General features: G+C 41.2%; 1 protein-coding gene across 2 annotated transcripts in view; it reads right to left on the bottom strand.

Moving 5' to 3' along the window:
• Nucleotides 1–17,667, bottom strand: part of LOC147691989 (cytochrome P450 2G1-like) — an 833,534-nt gene that overhangs the window by 560,008 nt on the left and 255,859 nt on the right. For both annotated transcript variants that reach the window (XM_086938275.1, XM_086938277.1), the window contains exon 4: nt 69–229. In XM_086938275.1, coding sequence (XP_086794401.1) covers nt 69–229 — 161 coding nt within the window. The remainder of the gene's footprint in view (nt 1–68; nt 230–17,667) is intronic.

The raw sequence follows: 17,667 nt of genomic DNA, 5'->3' as shown, positions 1-17,667 counted from the left end.
AGCATATTCAGACGTCAGATTTTAATCCCTACAATTGCAATCAGTCACCATATTTTCAATAACTTTACCTGTGACCAGGTAGAACTCAGAATTCTGATATTTTCATGTAATATCTGGAGCAGAGATAGAAATCTCTTGTCTTCATAATCAAACCGGTTGCCAAATGCCACTGAACAGATAACATTAGACACTGCTTTGCTGAAGTAAAATGAGGGGTTCAATGCGGTCTCTATCCGAGGTAAAAATAAAGACAAAGATTAAATTAGATTGCAAGCTGTGTGGATTTGTATGAGCTCTTCACTGCTTCTCACAATGCAAGTCAGTACTTGACATTTTCCCCCTCGTATTGTCCCACTTCAAAATCTAGGGGCTGAACTTGTCAATGAAAATACCGGGAACAGAAATAGGAAGATATTTAGAGTTTTACTATAATTCATTATCATTTTTTTATGCAATTCACATATTATGCATTTAAATAATGTTTGACCAATTATTTAAGTCTTTTTCCTCCTTAAGATTTGAAGGGTGAAATTGAGCACAGTTATACCCTGAATGGACGTTGGCACAAGTCTTCTTGTAGAAAGATAGTGACAGAGGGCCTCATTTATGAAAACTGTTGCATCATTGCGATAAAACAGTGATGCAACAGTTTTCACTGCACGCTTCTTGCGACACTATGGTTGTGCCATAGTTAATGTCGCAAGGAGTGACAGATACATCAGGAATCCTGATGTTTCTGTCGGCGCTAAAGTCACGCATTGCTGGAGTTGTGTAGCAAGCATGAAGCAACTCCAGCAATGCATGGGGTAGGCTTGTGCCCATGGCACTGCATCATGCTTACGCCTGCCTAAGGTTTTGACTCAGTGGTGTCCTAAAAGTGTCACTGAAATTTCATAGATTTCACAGCGACACTTCTACAAGTCTTTCTAGTGGGGTAAGCCCATCCTGCATACATTATACCTGTCGCAGGTATAATGTAGTGCAGGGCTTTATATATTGACGCATCTGCCTACATGTGTCACTTGTAAATAGGTCACATTGAGGCGCATTGTTTACGTTGCCGCTGCGTCACGAAATGTGAAGCCACTGTTGTACAAAAGTGTTGCAAGGCCTTGATAAATAAGGCCCAGAATGATACTGAGGTACTCAGTTACACAGATTCTCATGGACCACAGTTTAAAATAACATCACTTCTGTTAAAGGAGGTGTCTCTATGACACAACAGTTTCTCTGTTCTCATCAATCTTCTGTCTCACACTGGCATCACAACTACATTACTTTAGCAAAATAATACCTGAGGGCTTTATTTATGAAGGCTTTGTGACACTTGCGCCGCCGTTGCGTCACTTTTCTTGATCCAGAGGCGGCGTAAACAATGCGCCAGATTGCACCATATTAACAAGGTGACGCATCCAGGCAGATGCATCACCTTGTAAAGCCTTGTGCCACATTAAACCTGCATCAGGTATAATGTATGTAGGGTGGGTGTTCCCACGTAACAAAACCTCGTAGGAGTGGCGCAGTGAAATCTATCAGAATGTACTGCTCCACTTCTAGGACGCCACAGTGTCAAAACCTTACGCCTGCCTCACAGCAGGGTGAAGCAGTACTATGTGTATAGTGGTACACAGACAAAATATCGAGTTTTAAATATCGATATACAATAATATCGAAGTTTAAATATCGATGGGACAAAATATCGAAGGTAAGTAATATCGACAGTCTTAATATCGATATTAGTATGATATCAGTAATATCGAAGTTTTAAATATCGATGTCAATAATATCGAAATAAATAACTTCGATGTTACTAATATCAATTTTTAAATACATTTAGTGTATATTATATTGTATTTATTATGTTTTATTATTTATTTTTAATGTAATTTAATTAAATATTGTCTTTTACTACTGTAGCGGGTTGTGGGTTTATAGGGGAATAGGGTGGGAAGTAATTTAATTATGTTAAATTAATTATTAATTAGTAGGAATTATTAATTAATTAATTGAGAAATAATTTTTAATTAATGTTAATTAATTGATTAATTGATAAATATGTTCTGTAGCGGGTTATGGGTTTATAGGGGAATAGGGTGGGAAGTAATTTAATAATAATTAATTAATTAATATATGTTTGTACATATTTTAATTAATAATTAATTGGTAATTAATTTATATTAATTAGTTAATTGATTAATATAATTTTGTACTTATTTTTAATTAATAATTAGTTGGTAATTAATTAATATTAATTAGTTAATTACATTAATTATAGTAATTTTTTTTATATATAATTTTTTGTTATTCTTAAATTAATTAATTGGGAAAAAAATTATTAATTATTAAATTAAATTAATTACAGCTAATGTGCTCATATATTTACTTTATTGTTATTGTTAATTAATAATTAATTGGTAATTAAATAATATTAATTAATTTTGGGTAAAGGAGTATTTTTAGGGTTCAGGGTCAGTTTTCAGTTTTTGGGTAAAGGGGTATTTTTAGGGTTCAGGGTCAGTTTTCAGTTCTTGGGTAAAGGGGTATTTTTAGGGTTCTGGGTCAATTTTCAGTTTTTGGGTAAAGGGGTATTTTTAGGGTTCAGGGTCAGTTTTCAGTTTTTGGGTAAAGGGGTATGTTTAGGGTTCAGGGTCAGTTTTAAGTTCTTGGGTAAAGGGGTATTTTTAGGGTTCAGGGTCAGTGTTCAGTTTTTGGGTAAAGGGGTATTTTTAGGGTTCAGGGTCAGTTTTCAGTTTTTGGGTAAAGGGGTATTTTTAGGGATAAGGGTCAGTTTTCAGTTCATGGGTAAAGGGGTATTTTTAGGGTTCAGGGTCAGTTTTCAGTTTTTGGGTAAAGGGGTATTTTTAGGGTTCAGGGTCAGTTTTCAGTTTTTGGGTAAAGGGGTATTTTTAGGGTTCAGGGTCAATTTTGGGTTTTTGGGGTACAGGGATATTTTTAGGGTTCAGGGTCAGTTTTGGGTTTTTGGGGTACAGGCGTACAGGGTACAAACAAAAAAAAATTACATTAAATCAATTAAATAACATTAAAAAAAAAAATTACATTAAATTATTAAGTGTTTTATTTATTTTAAATGTATATGTATTAGTTTTAATTTTGTTTTAATATTTTTATTTAATATTTGTAAAAGTATATGTATTTTAAATTTTTTTTTACATTATTATTAATACATTTAAAAAAACGATATTTTTAATTACGATATTTTTGTACTACGATATTTTTTTTCCGATATTTTTGTACTTACCTTTATGAAGATAGGATTCCGATATTTTTGATGTTGATATTTTTGTTCCGATATTTTTGTAGTTCGATATTCTGTCTGTCGATATTATGTCAGACATTCGTGTATAGTACTATCATGCTTGCCACACAACTCCATCAATGCGTGACTTTTGCGCCAACAGATAAGTCAGGATTCCTGACGTATCAGTCATTCCTTGTGACATGGAGCGCCATACATTAAATCCATCGTGTTGCAAGGAGGGCACAGTGACAACTGTCATATCGCTGTTTTACCTCAGTGATGTGACAGTTTTCATAAATGGGGCCCTTCATGTTCAAGTTCATTGGCCCTTCCTTTGGATCATTGGAGGAAAGCAATTAGCCCATGTTAAGCTGAAGAACCAGACAGTGCAATACTTTATTTAAAGTTGTTTAACATGCATTGGCTTCCATTGTTCCTTCTGATCTTTTGGGGTTTACTTCTGTAAATATGCCAATAATACTCATTTTTTTCACCACATGAATCATGCAAGAATTGTTCCAAAATTTAGCATAAAGATAATAAAGCTGATGGTGGAATGTTTACAAATATTTCAGACACAATTGCTTGGGCTGCATTAAATTCAGTATTTTTATTTTGTCCACTGCACCACTCTAGATAGTGATAAACACTTTCCATTTCAACAAACTTTATTTTGGTCGATAAGACCATAAAAAGTGAACAAGAAACAGTGATACATAAGATAAGTAGAGAATGGGGAGTACTACAAAAAAAAATGAGAACAAGCTCAGTTAAAATTTTCATGAAATGCATCATAGTGAAGAAAAATCAATGCTACTATAACACTGCTAGACAGCGGCCAGCATTTACCCCAGATCAGGTAGTACCTTTATATTTCCAATATTCAATAGGTTAAAAGATGATAAAACATAAATTACATGGTTAAATAAAACTATATATATATATATATAAATATATATATATAAATATATATATATATATATATATATATATATATATATATATATATATATATATATATATATATATATATAGACGAAAGTATGTCTGTCTGTCTGTTTGCCCTTTATGCATTACTACACCATTCATCCAATCACCATGAAACTTTGGGAAGTTGTTGAGTACACTCCCGCGAAGGTTACTGTAAAAAAAATTGTAAAAATCGCCCCCCCAGGGCCCTCATACTCTTTCAAATACTGAAATAGACAGCAAATTTGCGAGCATCGTCGACAGTTATGACCCCCAAACGGAAATCGATTGGTCAATCTACATCAGAAGCACAAAAGAAAAAGGCATTACGAGCTTCAGAAACAGACGAGCAACGGGAAGCAAGATTAGAAGCTGTCCGAATACAAACTGCTCAAGCCCGTAATTCTCAAACGAACAAGCAATGAGATTCAAGATTGGAAGCCGATCGAGAACGCACTGCTCAAGCCTGTTCTTCTCAAACGAACAAGCAACCAGAATCAAGATTGGAAGCCAATCGGGGACACACTGCTCAAGCCACACTTAGAAATGTTTTCAAAAATAAAATGAATAAGATTCAATAACAATGAAACAATGTAAATTTAATGTTATCATAACGAGTTTCCTTGAATTTCCTTTCTTCTGAGATTGCAGCAACGCGCTACGGGTAAGCTAGTAATCGATAAAAGATAACAGGAAGGGGACTGGGGAAAAGTTTAAGCTTGCAAAAATGGTTTTAGCAATGACCTCCGATTATGCAACATAGAGTTCAGGAAGCGGGAAACCGTGTGTGGATGGGAGTCTGTTCACAGTAATCTGTATGCCTCCACATACTGCCTACACACCAGGTTCCTACAGAGTGGAATTAACCAGCGTCTTCTGGCGGATTTGTACCCAGGACAAAAAAAGGGAACATGGATGTCAGTCTCATTGGGGCAGTTACATGCAGGGAACCCCCGGGGGGAGGCCTTTGACTATTTGTTGGTAAAGGCACAGAGAGGGAGAATCCCTATTTTAAACTGAAAATGAAGTTTCCTTGCCAAAAAAAGTTGAATGGCATCCAGAAAGTGCTAAAGTGGTAATCATCTTTGATGTTTAAAAAGTCGACTGTTAAATGTCCTAATAAAGCATTCCCCTGTATGTTAGCTAGTTTAAGCGATCTATAAGCTCTGACTAGTGAAAGACGTGATATGGCCTGGGACGCTACTTCCGTGTTACGCCATAGATTTGGCAACCCTAACTTGTACCATGTATCCCTGATGTATAAGACCCATGGCAAGTTACCTGAGCCTGGATAGGCCAGAATCTCTTTTAGTTCTATCCAGTATCCTGCAAGTTCCGGGGTCACCCACAATCTATGCCAAAATGTTAATGTGCGAAGACCTAACTCCTCCGCTATGGGTCTAATGCCAAGATCCATGCATAAAGGGATGAATGGAGTGCTAGGTGGAAGACCCAGCGGGTGTCTCATAAAGATATGCTCAGTTTTGGTCAGGCCACCGGGGGGACAATGCCCCCAAAGCTCAGCCCCATGCATTACAGCGCTCCTTATTTGCACTTTGTAAATCTCAGCCACTGTGGCCCCCGGTTTACAAGAGGAGCTCCTGTAGGTTTTTAATACTCCCCCTACCATCTAGGCAAGTTTGAGGGTAGCTTTAGCTATTTGAGGGCCCCAGTCAAACTTTTCAGACAGTGTGATACCAAGATAATCAAAGACTGTCACCTTCTCTAGTAAGGTACCATTTTGAGAGGCATTAGGATGGGAGGATTTGGCTGAGTAAAAAACCATGAATTTGGTTTTTAGCGTGTTCATCTCCAGCCCTCTGGTGGTCCACAACATTGCAAAACTGTTGAGAACCCTTTGGATGCCCTTAGGTGACTTTGTAAGAAGCAAGGTGTTGTCCACAAACATCATTGCACTTTGAAAATCAGGCTTGGACCTGCCTCAATAGAATCAGTCCAACTTGCGCTCATATGCAATGTTCCCTCTGAAAGGGAACCAAGCAATCCTATGTCAATTTCAGCTCTTTCGGAATTCCTCAGTCAAGAGGAAGTTGGATCCTGTGGTATAGTGAGCACGAGTTCCATGTCTGGGAATAAATGGCACCCACAGGTTGTCACATAAATAAAAAGGTGGCATAAACATCCCAGAAGGGGATTTGATTTGCTCTGGTGCTTGTATGATCCAGGAGAAATTATGGCTGTAATTCTCTCCACGATTAGGTCTAGAAAAAATTCCCTTTGGGGTATTATATAAGCATACAAGTCATGCAACCACAACACATATACCACTCAAACAATCTCGGGTCCATTTATCAGTTGCCAGTAAGTCAAATCTCCATTCAGTTTAGGAAAAACATATAACATTTTTAATTTTTATTCAGTTGGTTCAAAAGGTTATATGTTCATAAAAACACCTATTCACATTGGGAATAATTCATCATAATGCACATTAAAAACACACCAAATTAAACAATTATTTTATAATTATGATAAAATTTGATTTCCAACACTCTCAAAAGTTCCAAGTTCATTAGCAAAAGACCACAGTAGCATGCAACAGTGGATTAAATACTGCAATCTTAATTTCTGTCAAATAGCAAAAAGACAACGTATATTCATAGGCCAAGAAAAAGTGATGCGTTTTGGACGGTTCCAATCTCCTTCTTCAGGCTTCTGAATGACAGCAGTATCAGGCTATCATTCAATCCATAATCATATTATAGAAGTCTGTTAAATCAAAGTCTTCTAAAACTCGATATAAACAGGCTAGGGAATCACTGCCTGTACAAGTCATAGTAAGTGAGTTCGTGAGTCCAACCTCTATGCATCTATCAATATTTATAGGTGATGCGTACAAACGAGGGACAGTCTCAGTTATTTAAAGCCCCCTACGGGTATGAAATATCAGTCCTCACTAATGTAGGAAAAGTATACACAATATGCCTTCATGTGATGCTAGTAGTAACGTAGGAAGTTGCTCGGGTGCCCGGGATTAAAAAATCTCCTATGTACACGCCGCCAACGTTCTTGGCGGCGTGTACATAAGAGATTTTTTAATCCTGGGACTTGTACAGGCAGTGTTTCCCTAGCCTGTTTTTATAGAGTTTTGGAAGAATACAATTTGGATTTAACAGACTCCCATAATATGATCATGGATTGAATGATAGCCTGATAGTGCTGTCATTAAGAATCTTGAAGAAGGAGGTTGGTACCGTGTAAACCCACCGAAACACGTAGCTTTTTCCTAAACTGAATGGAGATTTGACTTACTGGCAACTGATAAATGGACCCGAGGTTGTTTGAGTGTTATATGTGTTGTGGTTGCATGACTGGTGTGATTATATAATACCCCAAAGGGAGTTTTTTCTAGACCTAATCGTCTTTGTGGTGTCCTGTCCCTTTGGTGTGTTGGACCCCTCTCTTTTTTTAGAGGATGTTATTCTCTCCACTCCAGGTAGTTTGACAAGAGAACATACTGTGTACCCCCCGAAATACCTACCCCATTACAATCTCAAATCTTCGGAAAATGTACTTTCTGCTGATTTGTCCTTTCTCTCATCCTAAAATTAAAATTCTTAGATTTAGGCATTGGACCTCTTGTGATTGTTGTCTCTCTCTTGGTCCAAAAAATATTGCGGTTTGTCCCATAAAAAACTCTTGCATTCACCAGAGCCTTGTAAAGATCAAAAAGTGTAAACCAGACAAACAAAACCTTACTGATGCTGCCTGTGTTAAATGCAGCATCCCTTGCACTTATCTAATCTTCAACTTCCCATAGAGAACTCACATCACACCACACCTGAGGGAACTCCATAGGCTCCCAATACACAGCCACAAAAATTTCCAATTTCTCACACACATTCAAGGCATTGAAAAACGAAGGCCCCACCTACCTATACAGTCGCATCTCCTTCCACCAACTACCCAGACACTTCCACACTGCAGTACTCTTACTCACACACATCCCATGTTTACAGAGAACCAGATGGAAGGACAGGCATTCACTTACAATGATCTTAAATGATGGAAAAACCTCACACTCCACCTCAGAGACTCTTCTTGAATTGGCAGGAGACTTGGCTTTTAAATTACCCAACCTCCCATTGGCACACACACAACTGCTCAGTGTCAGGATACACTCACAGGTGATAGTGTGCTTGAGAAGTGAACTTAACAATTATGCAGTATAGATTATTTAGCAAATAGCTTGCAAGTTGATTTTGGGAGGTGTTCCCTATGTGGGATTCCTTTAGAGAAAGTGGGACCCATAGGCCAAAATCACTTTGCTGCACTTAAATATTATCTTTTGTAATTGCAAAGTTTCCTTCCATAATACCAGTACAATTTGACAATTGATGCATAAGCACTTCCAAAAATAGGCAAGTGACTATTGTCCAATGCAGCTGAATTAAATAAGCAACAACAAAGCTAATAGGTCCCACTTTGCCAATGCTACTGCTTCCTGCTGTCTATTTTGACTTTGTCAAAAGCTTTACAATTGTGATACCAAAGCAACGTAAACCACTGTGACAGGCATCTTGGGTTGCAATCTTTACAATATGTATACCCTTTCATGGTAGTCACCTGGTTGCAGTGGTGCGGTGTGGTGGTGACTATGTTTTCCTGCTCACTGTGCTGCAAGACATTGGTGACTGGCTTTCAGAGTGCCTGGGATGCAGGGCACCTGTGGTGGATGCCAGGCGGTGTCTTTTGTTGGCTCTTCTCCAGTGTTTGTGTGCTTCTGCTGTTCTGGGATTGCCGTGGGCTGTAGTGGAGGGTGTCTCTGTGGGCTGCTGCGCTCCTGCCAGGGTCCCTGTTTGGAGAATTGGTGTCCTTTTGGGCTGTTGCACATCGCTGTGGAGAATTTTCCATTGTGCGGTTTCACCCCCTTTAATGTGGTGGAGGTCTGTGTCAACTTCCCCTGTGCACTAGTTGGAGGGGTGCCATTGCTGCTGCTCTAGGGCCTGGCTCTCCATGGATCTGCCTGTTAGCTGCTTCTCTTCTTTCCTGGGTAGATCCGGTGATTCGACTGTGGGTGGTGGCCTGTCGTATTTTGTCCTAATCTCTGGTTTTGTGCCCAGTCTGCCTGGTGTGGGGTGTTGATGGCTCCCTGGCTGTACCAGTGGGGCGTGTGTTTTGGATGTACATGTTTGGTTGTCTCGACATGTTGTATTCCTGGCTGTGAAATCTCCCTCTGCTGTCCTGGCCTGTCGCTTTCTTTGGTTGTAGCCTGCTGGGCAACTTTGGCTGGCCACCATTGGTTGCCTTTGTGGGTGCTGGACTGTTCTGTGGCCTCCAGAATCCCCGTTTTCTTCAGATATCCCCTGCTTTGGCCTATGGAGTTGTGCTGTTGCCACCTTCGCTGGGGTTGTTTTCTTTTGCTCCTCTTTTTGGCTGGCCCTCAATTTGTCTTGGGGGCTGTGGTTCACCTAGTGGTTGGTGGTCTGCTGCATTCTGTCCCCTTGTCTTCTTTGGTGCCTGGGCTGCCTCGTTGGAGCCTTGATTGCTCGTTCCTTGGTGCTGGATTTGGGGGCATTGGTGTGGCTGGGCATGTGGTGTCTGGTTGCTGACTGTCTTGGTGTGTGCGGCAGGTGGCCTTTCCTGTTCTGGTTCCTTGGGGTGGCAGTCCTGGATTGGCCTGTCCAATGTGGCCCCTGTGGCTGTTATAACAAATGGGTACTCCTTCTTTGTAAAATATGTTGTGTAGCTTTTTCCAGACACGTAGTTAGTCCATACCGTTTGTGTGACCCACTGCTACATTTTGTATTTAACTGTACTTTTTGGGGGTTGTAGCATTGCAGGTCTTTAAACATCCCCTTAGGCCCTCTCTCTATAGTTTTGTATTAATGCCCTTGTAGCTGGCCTGGCATCACTTTCTGCCTGAGCGTTTTCCGTTGGCGCTTTTGCTCTTGTCAGTTTGTCCTTGTCTTCAGCAGTTCCGTGTGTTGGCTGTGGTGTCATGCTTTGCTGGTTCCTGGTCCAGCCATACAGCCTGTGTCCTAGTCTCCTGGTAGGTACCTGGGCGTTGGCTTCTCTGCTGGCTGTTCTTTTGTGGTGGGTTCCTTCTGCTGTTTTGGCTGGCTGTTGGTCCACGTGGGCTTCTTCTCCCCTGCTCTATTCCTTGTGCTGACTGGGCTGGGGTTTCTGCTGTCTCCTGACATGTTGTGCACCCCCGCCTTGGATTTCACTTTTTGCTTCTCTGCCTCTGGTGCTGGTTTTCTCTGGGCGGGGCTTCTCTGGCTTCCGGTCTCCTTGCGGGGTCTGTTGGTTTCTAGGTCACTTCTAGGTCATTTTTGGGGAGTTTTGGGATCTTTTTCCTGTCCCTCAGGTGTTGTGCTCATTGGGCTTTGCCTCTGGGTTTGCTGCCTCGCCGGACCCCCAGGTTGTACATTTGGTCTCTTTGGGTCCTGTCTTTGTGCCCTGCTGGTGCTGTTTTGGTTGCAGCTTGCTCGTTGGTTGGCTGTTTTTGGTTCCTTGTTTTTCTCGGTCTGCCGGCTGCTGGTGTTTGTGGCCCAGTTTATTCTTTGGTGGGGTCCGGGCTTTGTGCTGATGGGGCCGTCTTCTCTTTCATTTTTTATTTGGCTTCTTGCTGGTGATCTGTTGTTTGTCTTTTGGGATTACTTGTTTCTACCTTTGGCTCTACCTCTTGGGAGGTTTTGCGTCCGACTATGCAGTTTGTGATGTTCTGCGGTGATGACGTCCATCTTGCCCTTGGTATTGCCTGTGGTTTGGCCTTGTGTTGCATTTTCTATGCAGTTGGCCGGGTCCTTTCTGTGGCTTTGGTGCATCTCACTATGTGATGCATCACGGCAAGAGGGATGAGGAGGTAGTGCTGCAATTATTTAGTGGTTATAACGTTACTCTGAGCTCTCTCTCGCCGTGATACATCAAGCCCTCCCTCCTGCCCTATCGGCCAGTTCAACTCTGTGGTGTTTGGGCTTGGTATGAAACAGAAAGTGAGGAGAGGGGTAGGGTGTTTTCTATGTTGAGAAAGATTGTGAATAGAGACACATGTATGTGATTCATCACGGCATGAGAAGGACTCAGAGTAATGCTAGTTCCAACAAGTAATCACAGCAATATTTTTGTGGTGGCAATGCAAGCAGATATTTTCTGCTTGTGCACTCTCTCTGGTGCCAGTACATGCCTTGGTAGCCCGCATAGCTCTCACTCTACTGAGCACACCTTGCTCTCCTGAGGAGCTGGGTGATGAAGGAAAGTGTGCAACGGGAAAGCAGTAAAGAGTGGGCTGCTCAAGTGCTGCCTGTCCAGGGAAGAAGGCAATATCAAATGCATCTTGGAGTGAAAAGTTAATTTTGAGTATCAATCTTGAGAAATGCCCTCTTGATGAGATGTGGTGAACTGCAGTGACAGTGTGGAGAACACTGACAAAACAGAAGCAAGCAGTAAGCTGCAAGTACTAATGCAGTGTCTAGTGGAACTGAGTAGTGCCAGTGTTGTGTAATACCCATCTTATCACGTATACCCTGTTCTTCAGCACTTTTCAGAAATGAAACTCTGCCCGGGCAGGTTCAGACTAAACCAGCAAATCTCTCATTGGGCTGAATTAGGGATACACCATTCAGCTAGATGCCAAACTCAGTTCTGGATATAAATCACTTGGAAATTGTCTAATCTTGCAGTGGGTCATTGCTGCCCGAGTAGAGACAGACAGAAAGTGTAATAAATACAAAGAATCAAAACTGATATAAAGGACTATTGAGGTAATTGACAGTGAAAGCAAGGACAATATTTGCTGATGCATGTGGAATAATTAACAGAATAAACATGAGGGGAAGAGAATAAAAGAGGATGCAATCAACGGCAGGGGCTAAAATTAGGGGAACACGAATATCAAAATGTCCAAAAGATTAAAGGGTGAAGGTAAAAAAAGGCAATGAGAAAAACAAGGTATTAAAACGGGGAAATACAGTGTTATGTTTTTTGTATAATGAATATGTGACAAGGTGTTATTGACAAACATATAACTTGCACAGTAAGTTGAATAACAGTGTATGTTTGGTTAGATTCATACACCTTTGTTGGCATTTTATCACTCTGCCCTATATTTGTGTGTACATTCCGTTTCAAAAGCAATACAATTATGTATTTTTTCCTTTACACATATAAACCTGAAACAAGAAGCACAAATATCCATTCTTTCTATGATTGTAAGAAATGGATTAATATTTGGGGTGGAAGAATGCCCATCTCAAGGAATAATTACAGTTCGAGACAGGGTGAACCTTCAAAGTCACTAATTAATCTGAGTTCCACCCCCTGAAAGAAAGGGTAACGTGTGACATATGTATCCACTGTCAGAACAGTAATAAAGTCAAAACACCAAGCAATAAAAGTCCCAAACAGAATTAGAAAAACTGAGTACAATGTAATAAGTAAAATGACACTAAAACAAGAATAATCCATTGAGGGATACCGATATATGAATTTTTAAAGATTAATGTGTTAATAGCACAGAAAATGATTATGCACAAATGTTAGTCAATGGGACCCTTGAGCACACCGCATTTGCACCTGGGGTTTATTTGTGTGGAAAGTGCCCTCTAATCTCTTGACTGCAACTGGGAATTTGGCTGCAGCGTGGGGGAGGTGACTACACCTCCAAGCATCCCTGGTTTTCTTGGCTGGTGGTGGTGATGCGGAGGAATGCACTGGGGTGCCATAAATACAGCAGCAGCACCCCGCAGCGATGGATGCGCACGGGTTGCGCACAGGCATGGCCCAACTAAGAGTGGGCCCGTCTGCACCCGTCTGTGGCTGAAAGAGGATGGGCTGGGCCATCTCTCTTGTTTCTTCGCTGTGGGTCTCCCTAAAACTCCCTAACACCCTTCTCACATGCAAGGTAAGGGAATGGGGAAGAGGAAGCATGTTATGCCTGTCACCAAGGATCGACCATTGACTTCAACAATTACCAGTTTTCTGACTACGGCAATGGGGGTAATTAACAATGAAATTGAATGTGTGTAGGAAAGGTTGGAGGCCACCAAGAAAGCCTTCCTATCTAGTCCCTTGGTGGGGGTAGAAAGTACTACACAACTTTCATGTTTTGCAGTGTTAAAAAGCCCATTGCAGCAGCCTCATACTCCTGTCTGTTTCACAGTGACCTAGAGATCACCACTAATAAAGCTGTGGGGACCCAGTCTGATACCCCATGCTCGTCACCTTTAAAAAAGGCGAAGGGATGTAATACACCTAACAGTAGCCAAAAGCTAACTGCAGTTTGCAACAAAATAATTTACGGCAAGGAGAACAATGGGAACGCCCTAGCAAATGAACCAGCAAAACAGGCTATGGGTTTGCCTTTAACACACATCCAGTTTACCAGCACTTTGGAAAAAAACCTTGAAGATATATCTAGATCCTCTCTTGGTCATGTTTAACAGTATTGAGAGCTCATTGAAGATCTTGATTGGCTCAAGTTTGACCAATATAACTAGTGGTAAGAATGCTGAGCTTATTTGCTAGACACACTTATATGCTAGCCAGTGATAATGAATTGCTAGGTTTAAAACAGGGGTCCAAAGACTTGTTTACCTATATTACCCCCTTCAATCGGTTAGTTACAGAGACCCAATGGCCTGAAGACAAATGGACTTCCTTGTTCTATAGGCGGTTAAAGGATGAGTTTAAAGACATATTGTCACAAATAGTAGACCCTCATGAGGATTGTCCTTCTTTTATTGACTTGGTGGTAAAACAAGATCACCTTGAGAGGAAAGGAGAGAAATCCAGATGTGATTTCTCTCATCTTGTAATGTTTCGAGGAGATAAAAAAGAGGTGAAAGATACTAGCGAAGCCATGCAAATCGGTAGTGTTAGTGGACCATTGTCAGTAGAAGAGAGAGACAAACGCAGGAAGCTTAACCTATGTCTCTATTATGGCAAAGGGGGACATTATGCTAAGGATTGAACAGTAAGACCAAAACCCCTACTTAAGGACTCTATAGGGAAGACTGGTTATGCTATACAATCGGAAAACTAGTGAGTTTAAACTTTAAAGGAAAGAGAAATTGATCCTTCAAGTTTACTACTCTCTCAGATCTCTCCGTACCTAGCCAACACTATGGCTCATGTACCCAAACATTTCATTATATCCATTACCTTGATATTACCATCACAACGCAGAAAGGCGTCGGAGGTTTTGTTTGATTCTGGGGAAACTTTAATCTTTCTGGACATTACCCTGACTAAATCCCTTGTGGTAGAATTCGTTCCCAAGTCGAGTTTAGTAGTAGTGGATCTTCTATCCAAAATGGCCCATTCCCTCCCTCTCAAAAAATACCATACAGCCAAGGAATTGGTAGAGGCATTCATTAAACAGACTGCAGGAATACATGGATTGCCTTCGGTGAGTATATCTGATCATGAAACACAATTTGCTTCCAAGTTCTGGAGGGGCATGTGCACATCCTTACACATAGACCATCAACTTACCATGGCCCATCATTCTCACACCGATGGCCAAACAGAAAGAACTGATCAAACACTAGAGCAGTATCTGCGCTGTTTGTTGAGCACGAACACCAGCAGTTGGGTATAAGCACTCCCTTTGGCAGAATGCGCCTACAACAACATGACACATTCTGCAACTAAAATGTCCTCTTTTCTTTTTACTTATGGTTATCATCCAAAATTCTTGCCACTTCACCCTCCTTTGACAATATCTGAAGTACCTGCAGCTAAAGAGCATTACACTAACCTTACCAAGATTTGGACAAATGCAAAACAAGAACTTCAGCATGCTGAAGTTATTATGGTAACACAAGCAGATAAACGTGGGCGTCCTGCTCCTGTATACACTGTAGGATATCAAGTTTGGTTAGCTACCAGAAATCTCAGACTAGCAGGGCCCAGAAAGTTGCAACCCAGATATATAGGGCCATACAAATTCCTTAGAATATTCAACCCTGTTTCACTGAAATTATAACTTCCTCCTGAGTTACAGATCCATTCTGTCTTTCATACCTCATAACTTAAAATGTATGTTCATCCTTCGAGTCCTGAACCCCCTCCCCACCAGTCACTGTAGATGGAGAATTTGAGTATGAAGTCCAACGTATAATGGATTCTAGGAGATATCATGCTAAATTGCAATACCTGATTGACTGGGTGGGATATGATCCTGAAGATAGGTCCAGGTTCATGCTCCTTTGTTAGTACATAGGTTTGATGCTCTGAACCCCTCAAAACCATGGCCCGTTAATAGACCCTTGTGAGGGAAAACTGTTCCACTTCGAGCTACCCGCGCCCTGGCTTGGTCGAACTCACTCCCAACCACGAATCCCACTAAGCATCCTTTCTAGAACTCCATTTAGCCTTGTTTGTGTATTGCCACAAAATCTCACAAGAATCCATTGGCCATTTGATTGGCCAGAGATAAAAGAAGGCCTCTCACAGCTCACCGTGCTTGGCTTACTCATTTAATGTATTGGACAACGCCCCGCCTTGTTTGCCCTCTCTCGTGATCCTCAACTTGTCATCTAAACTACCGGTCTTCTGAAATTCCAGGAGAACATCCAGCGTCTTTGAAAGCGTTACGCTTCTCATCCCGCCAAAGGATCACTAGCACATTTCTTCTTGCTGAATTCCAGAAAACCTGATTTGCCTCACTGCGTTCATGTACGCGGAAGCCCGAGGCTGCTTGCTTCCCCCCTGCTGATTAGCAGTGACCAGGGCCGGACTGGAAACCACAACCGGCCCTGGCAAAGTGCTCGGCCGGCCCCCCCTCCCCACTCAGGGGAGATTGGGGGTGCCGCCGACTCTTTGCCAGAGCCGGGGCCGGTTTTGGGCCGATTGTGGTACAGGGCCAAAACGGTCCTGTAACAAAAACAGCCCCCAGGGGCCCAAAACGGGCCCCCACTCGTGCGGTTCACCGGGGTATTGCCCGGTGCCCGCTATGGCCAGTCCGGCCCTGCAGTGGACGCCCTGAGCCATGTCGGCTGTTTGCCAGTTACCGCGTCACACTCCTGCATTAGGATACTTTGTTTCCTCGTTCTTCTGGCCCCGTAAATCCTCACGCTTATAAATTGACTGTGGCAGACGTATCTTACAGTTTCTTCAAAGAAGAATATTTTTAACATTTTGTATGGTCTGGTACCATACACTAAATTACATAACTTTGGATGTACCTGAAGAGACTTTTTCTTTTTTGGGTTGGAACATCCTTTACATGCTTCTGCAAGAACGGTTGAAATATCTACCTTCTCTTTTCATTGTGAGTATGTGGTGGTGCACAAACAATGTGTAAGGGCACTAGGTAGACAATTAATTTGTTATCCTTTCCTGAGAGATAAATGTATATATATTTAGTTTCTTTCTCTCTTCTTTGTTGTTTTCTTTTTATGCAGTACTTGTGTCTCAGTATTGAGGAACCTTTGCTATATCTAACAAGCTCCACAGATCTTCATCCCCTGGTGGTCCATTCTATTGTCTCTTTTCTCCCTAGATGAAGTAGCTGATACTTGAGTGATTTCTAGATACTCGGTATGGCACTACCTTTTGGGAGGGTGGGGGTACATCTTCCCTTCTGTGGATACACGTTCTTCTGCAAGCCTGAGTTAAGTCTTGTCACATAGACAGGCTGGCAGTGGCGGCCCACTGTCATCCTAATCAGGCCCTTAAATACTTACCTAAAAAAGTGATATTCTTGTCAATAATATTTGTGCATCATAGTATTTGTGTGTCACAATATATAATTTCTGATATTTCTCTCTCCTGATATTTTAAAAATGGTATTTTGTCCAAACTCAATAAAAGGAAGTGTCCCTGTTGGCCAGCTTAAACAGTTGAGTTTTCAAACTCCATACAGTTATCGATGGTCTCAATGACAAGATACCCTGGATGTCACTAATAAAGAATTGAATTCCCATATAGCCCTGTTGTGTCAAGATCTCTTGGTCCTTCCAGTATATGGCAACTCCTGAAAGAACTTAATTTGGGGGGTCTATTGCTAAATGACATTCAGTACTGTTGCCTGAGACAAGGTCTGAGACTACGACTAGAAATAATGTCAAGTATGAGCAGATGTTTTTACCGCTCATTCGAAAAACCTTTGCAGATTGAATATTGTAAGGGATTTCACTTTTACCTACTAGATACTACTACACCAACATGGTAGCCATTAGCAGTTCCGATTAAATATCCTGTGAGATTTCACTTAACATACTAGATACTGCTTCATCCAATATAGCGGCCATTGGCGTTACCATCTAAGCGGCCTCGCATATGATTCTTCATTTAACATGGTGCTCATGTCAGCCCAATGTAATCAGATGTTTTCACCACACATTCTGAAAACCTTTGCAGATTGAATAACCTGTGGGATTCGTCTTCAAGATGCTGGATACCACCACACCCAATGGTGGCCATTAGAACTTCGGAAAGAATATCTAGTAGGATTTCACTCTCAGCAGTCTATT

This window comes from Lissotriton vulgaris, chromosome 9, assembly GCF_964263255.1.
Source record: "Lissotriton vulgaris chromosome 9, aLisVul1.2, whole genome shotgun sequence".
NCBI classification, from domain to species: Eukaryota; Metazoa; Chordata; class Amphibia; order Caudata; family Salamandridae; genus Lissotriton; species Lissotriton vulgaris.
This window is presented reverse-complemented; position numbering and strand designations above follow the sequence as displayed.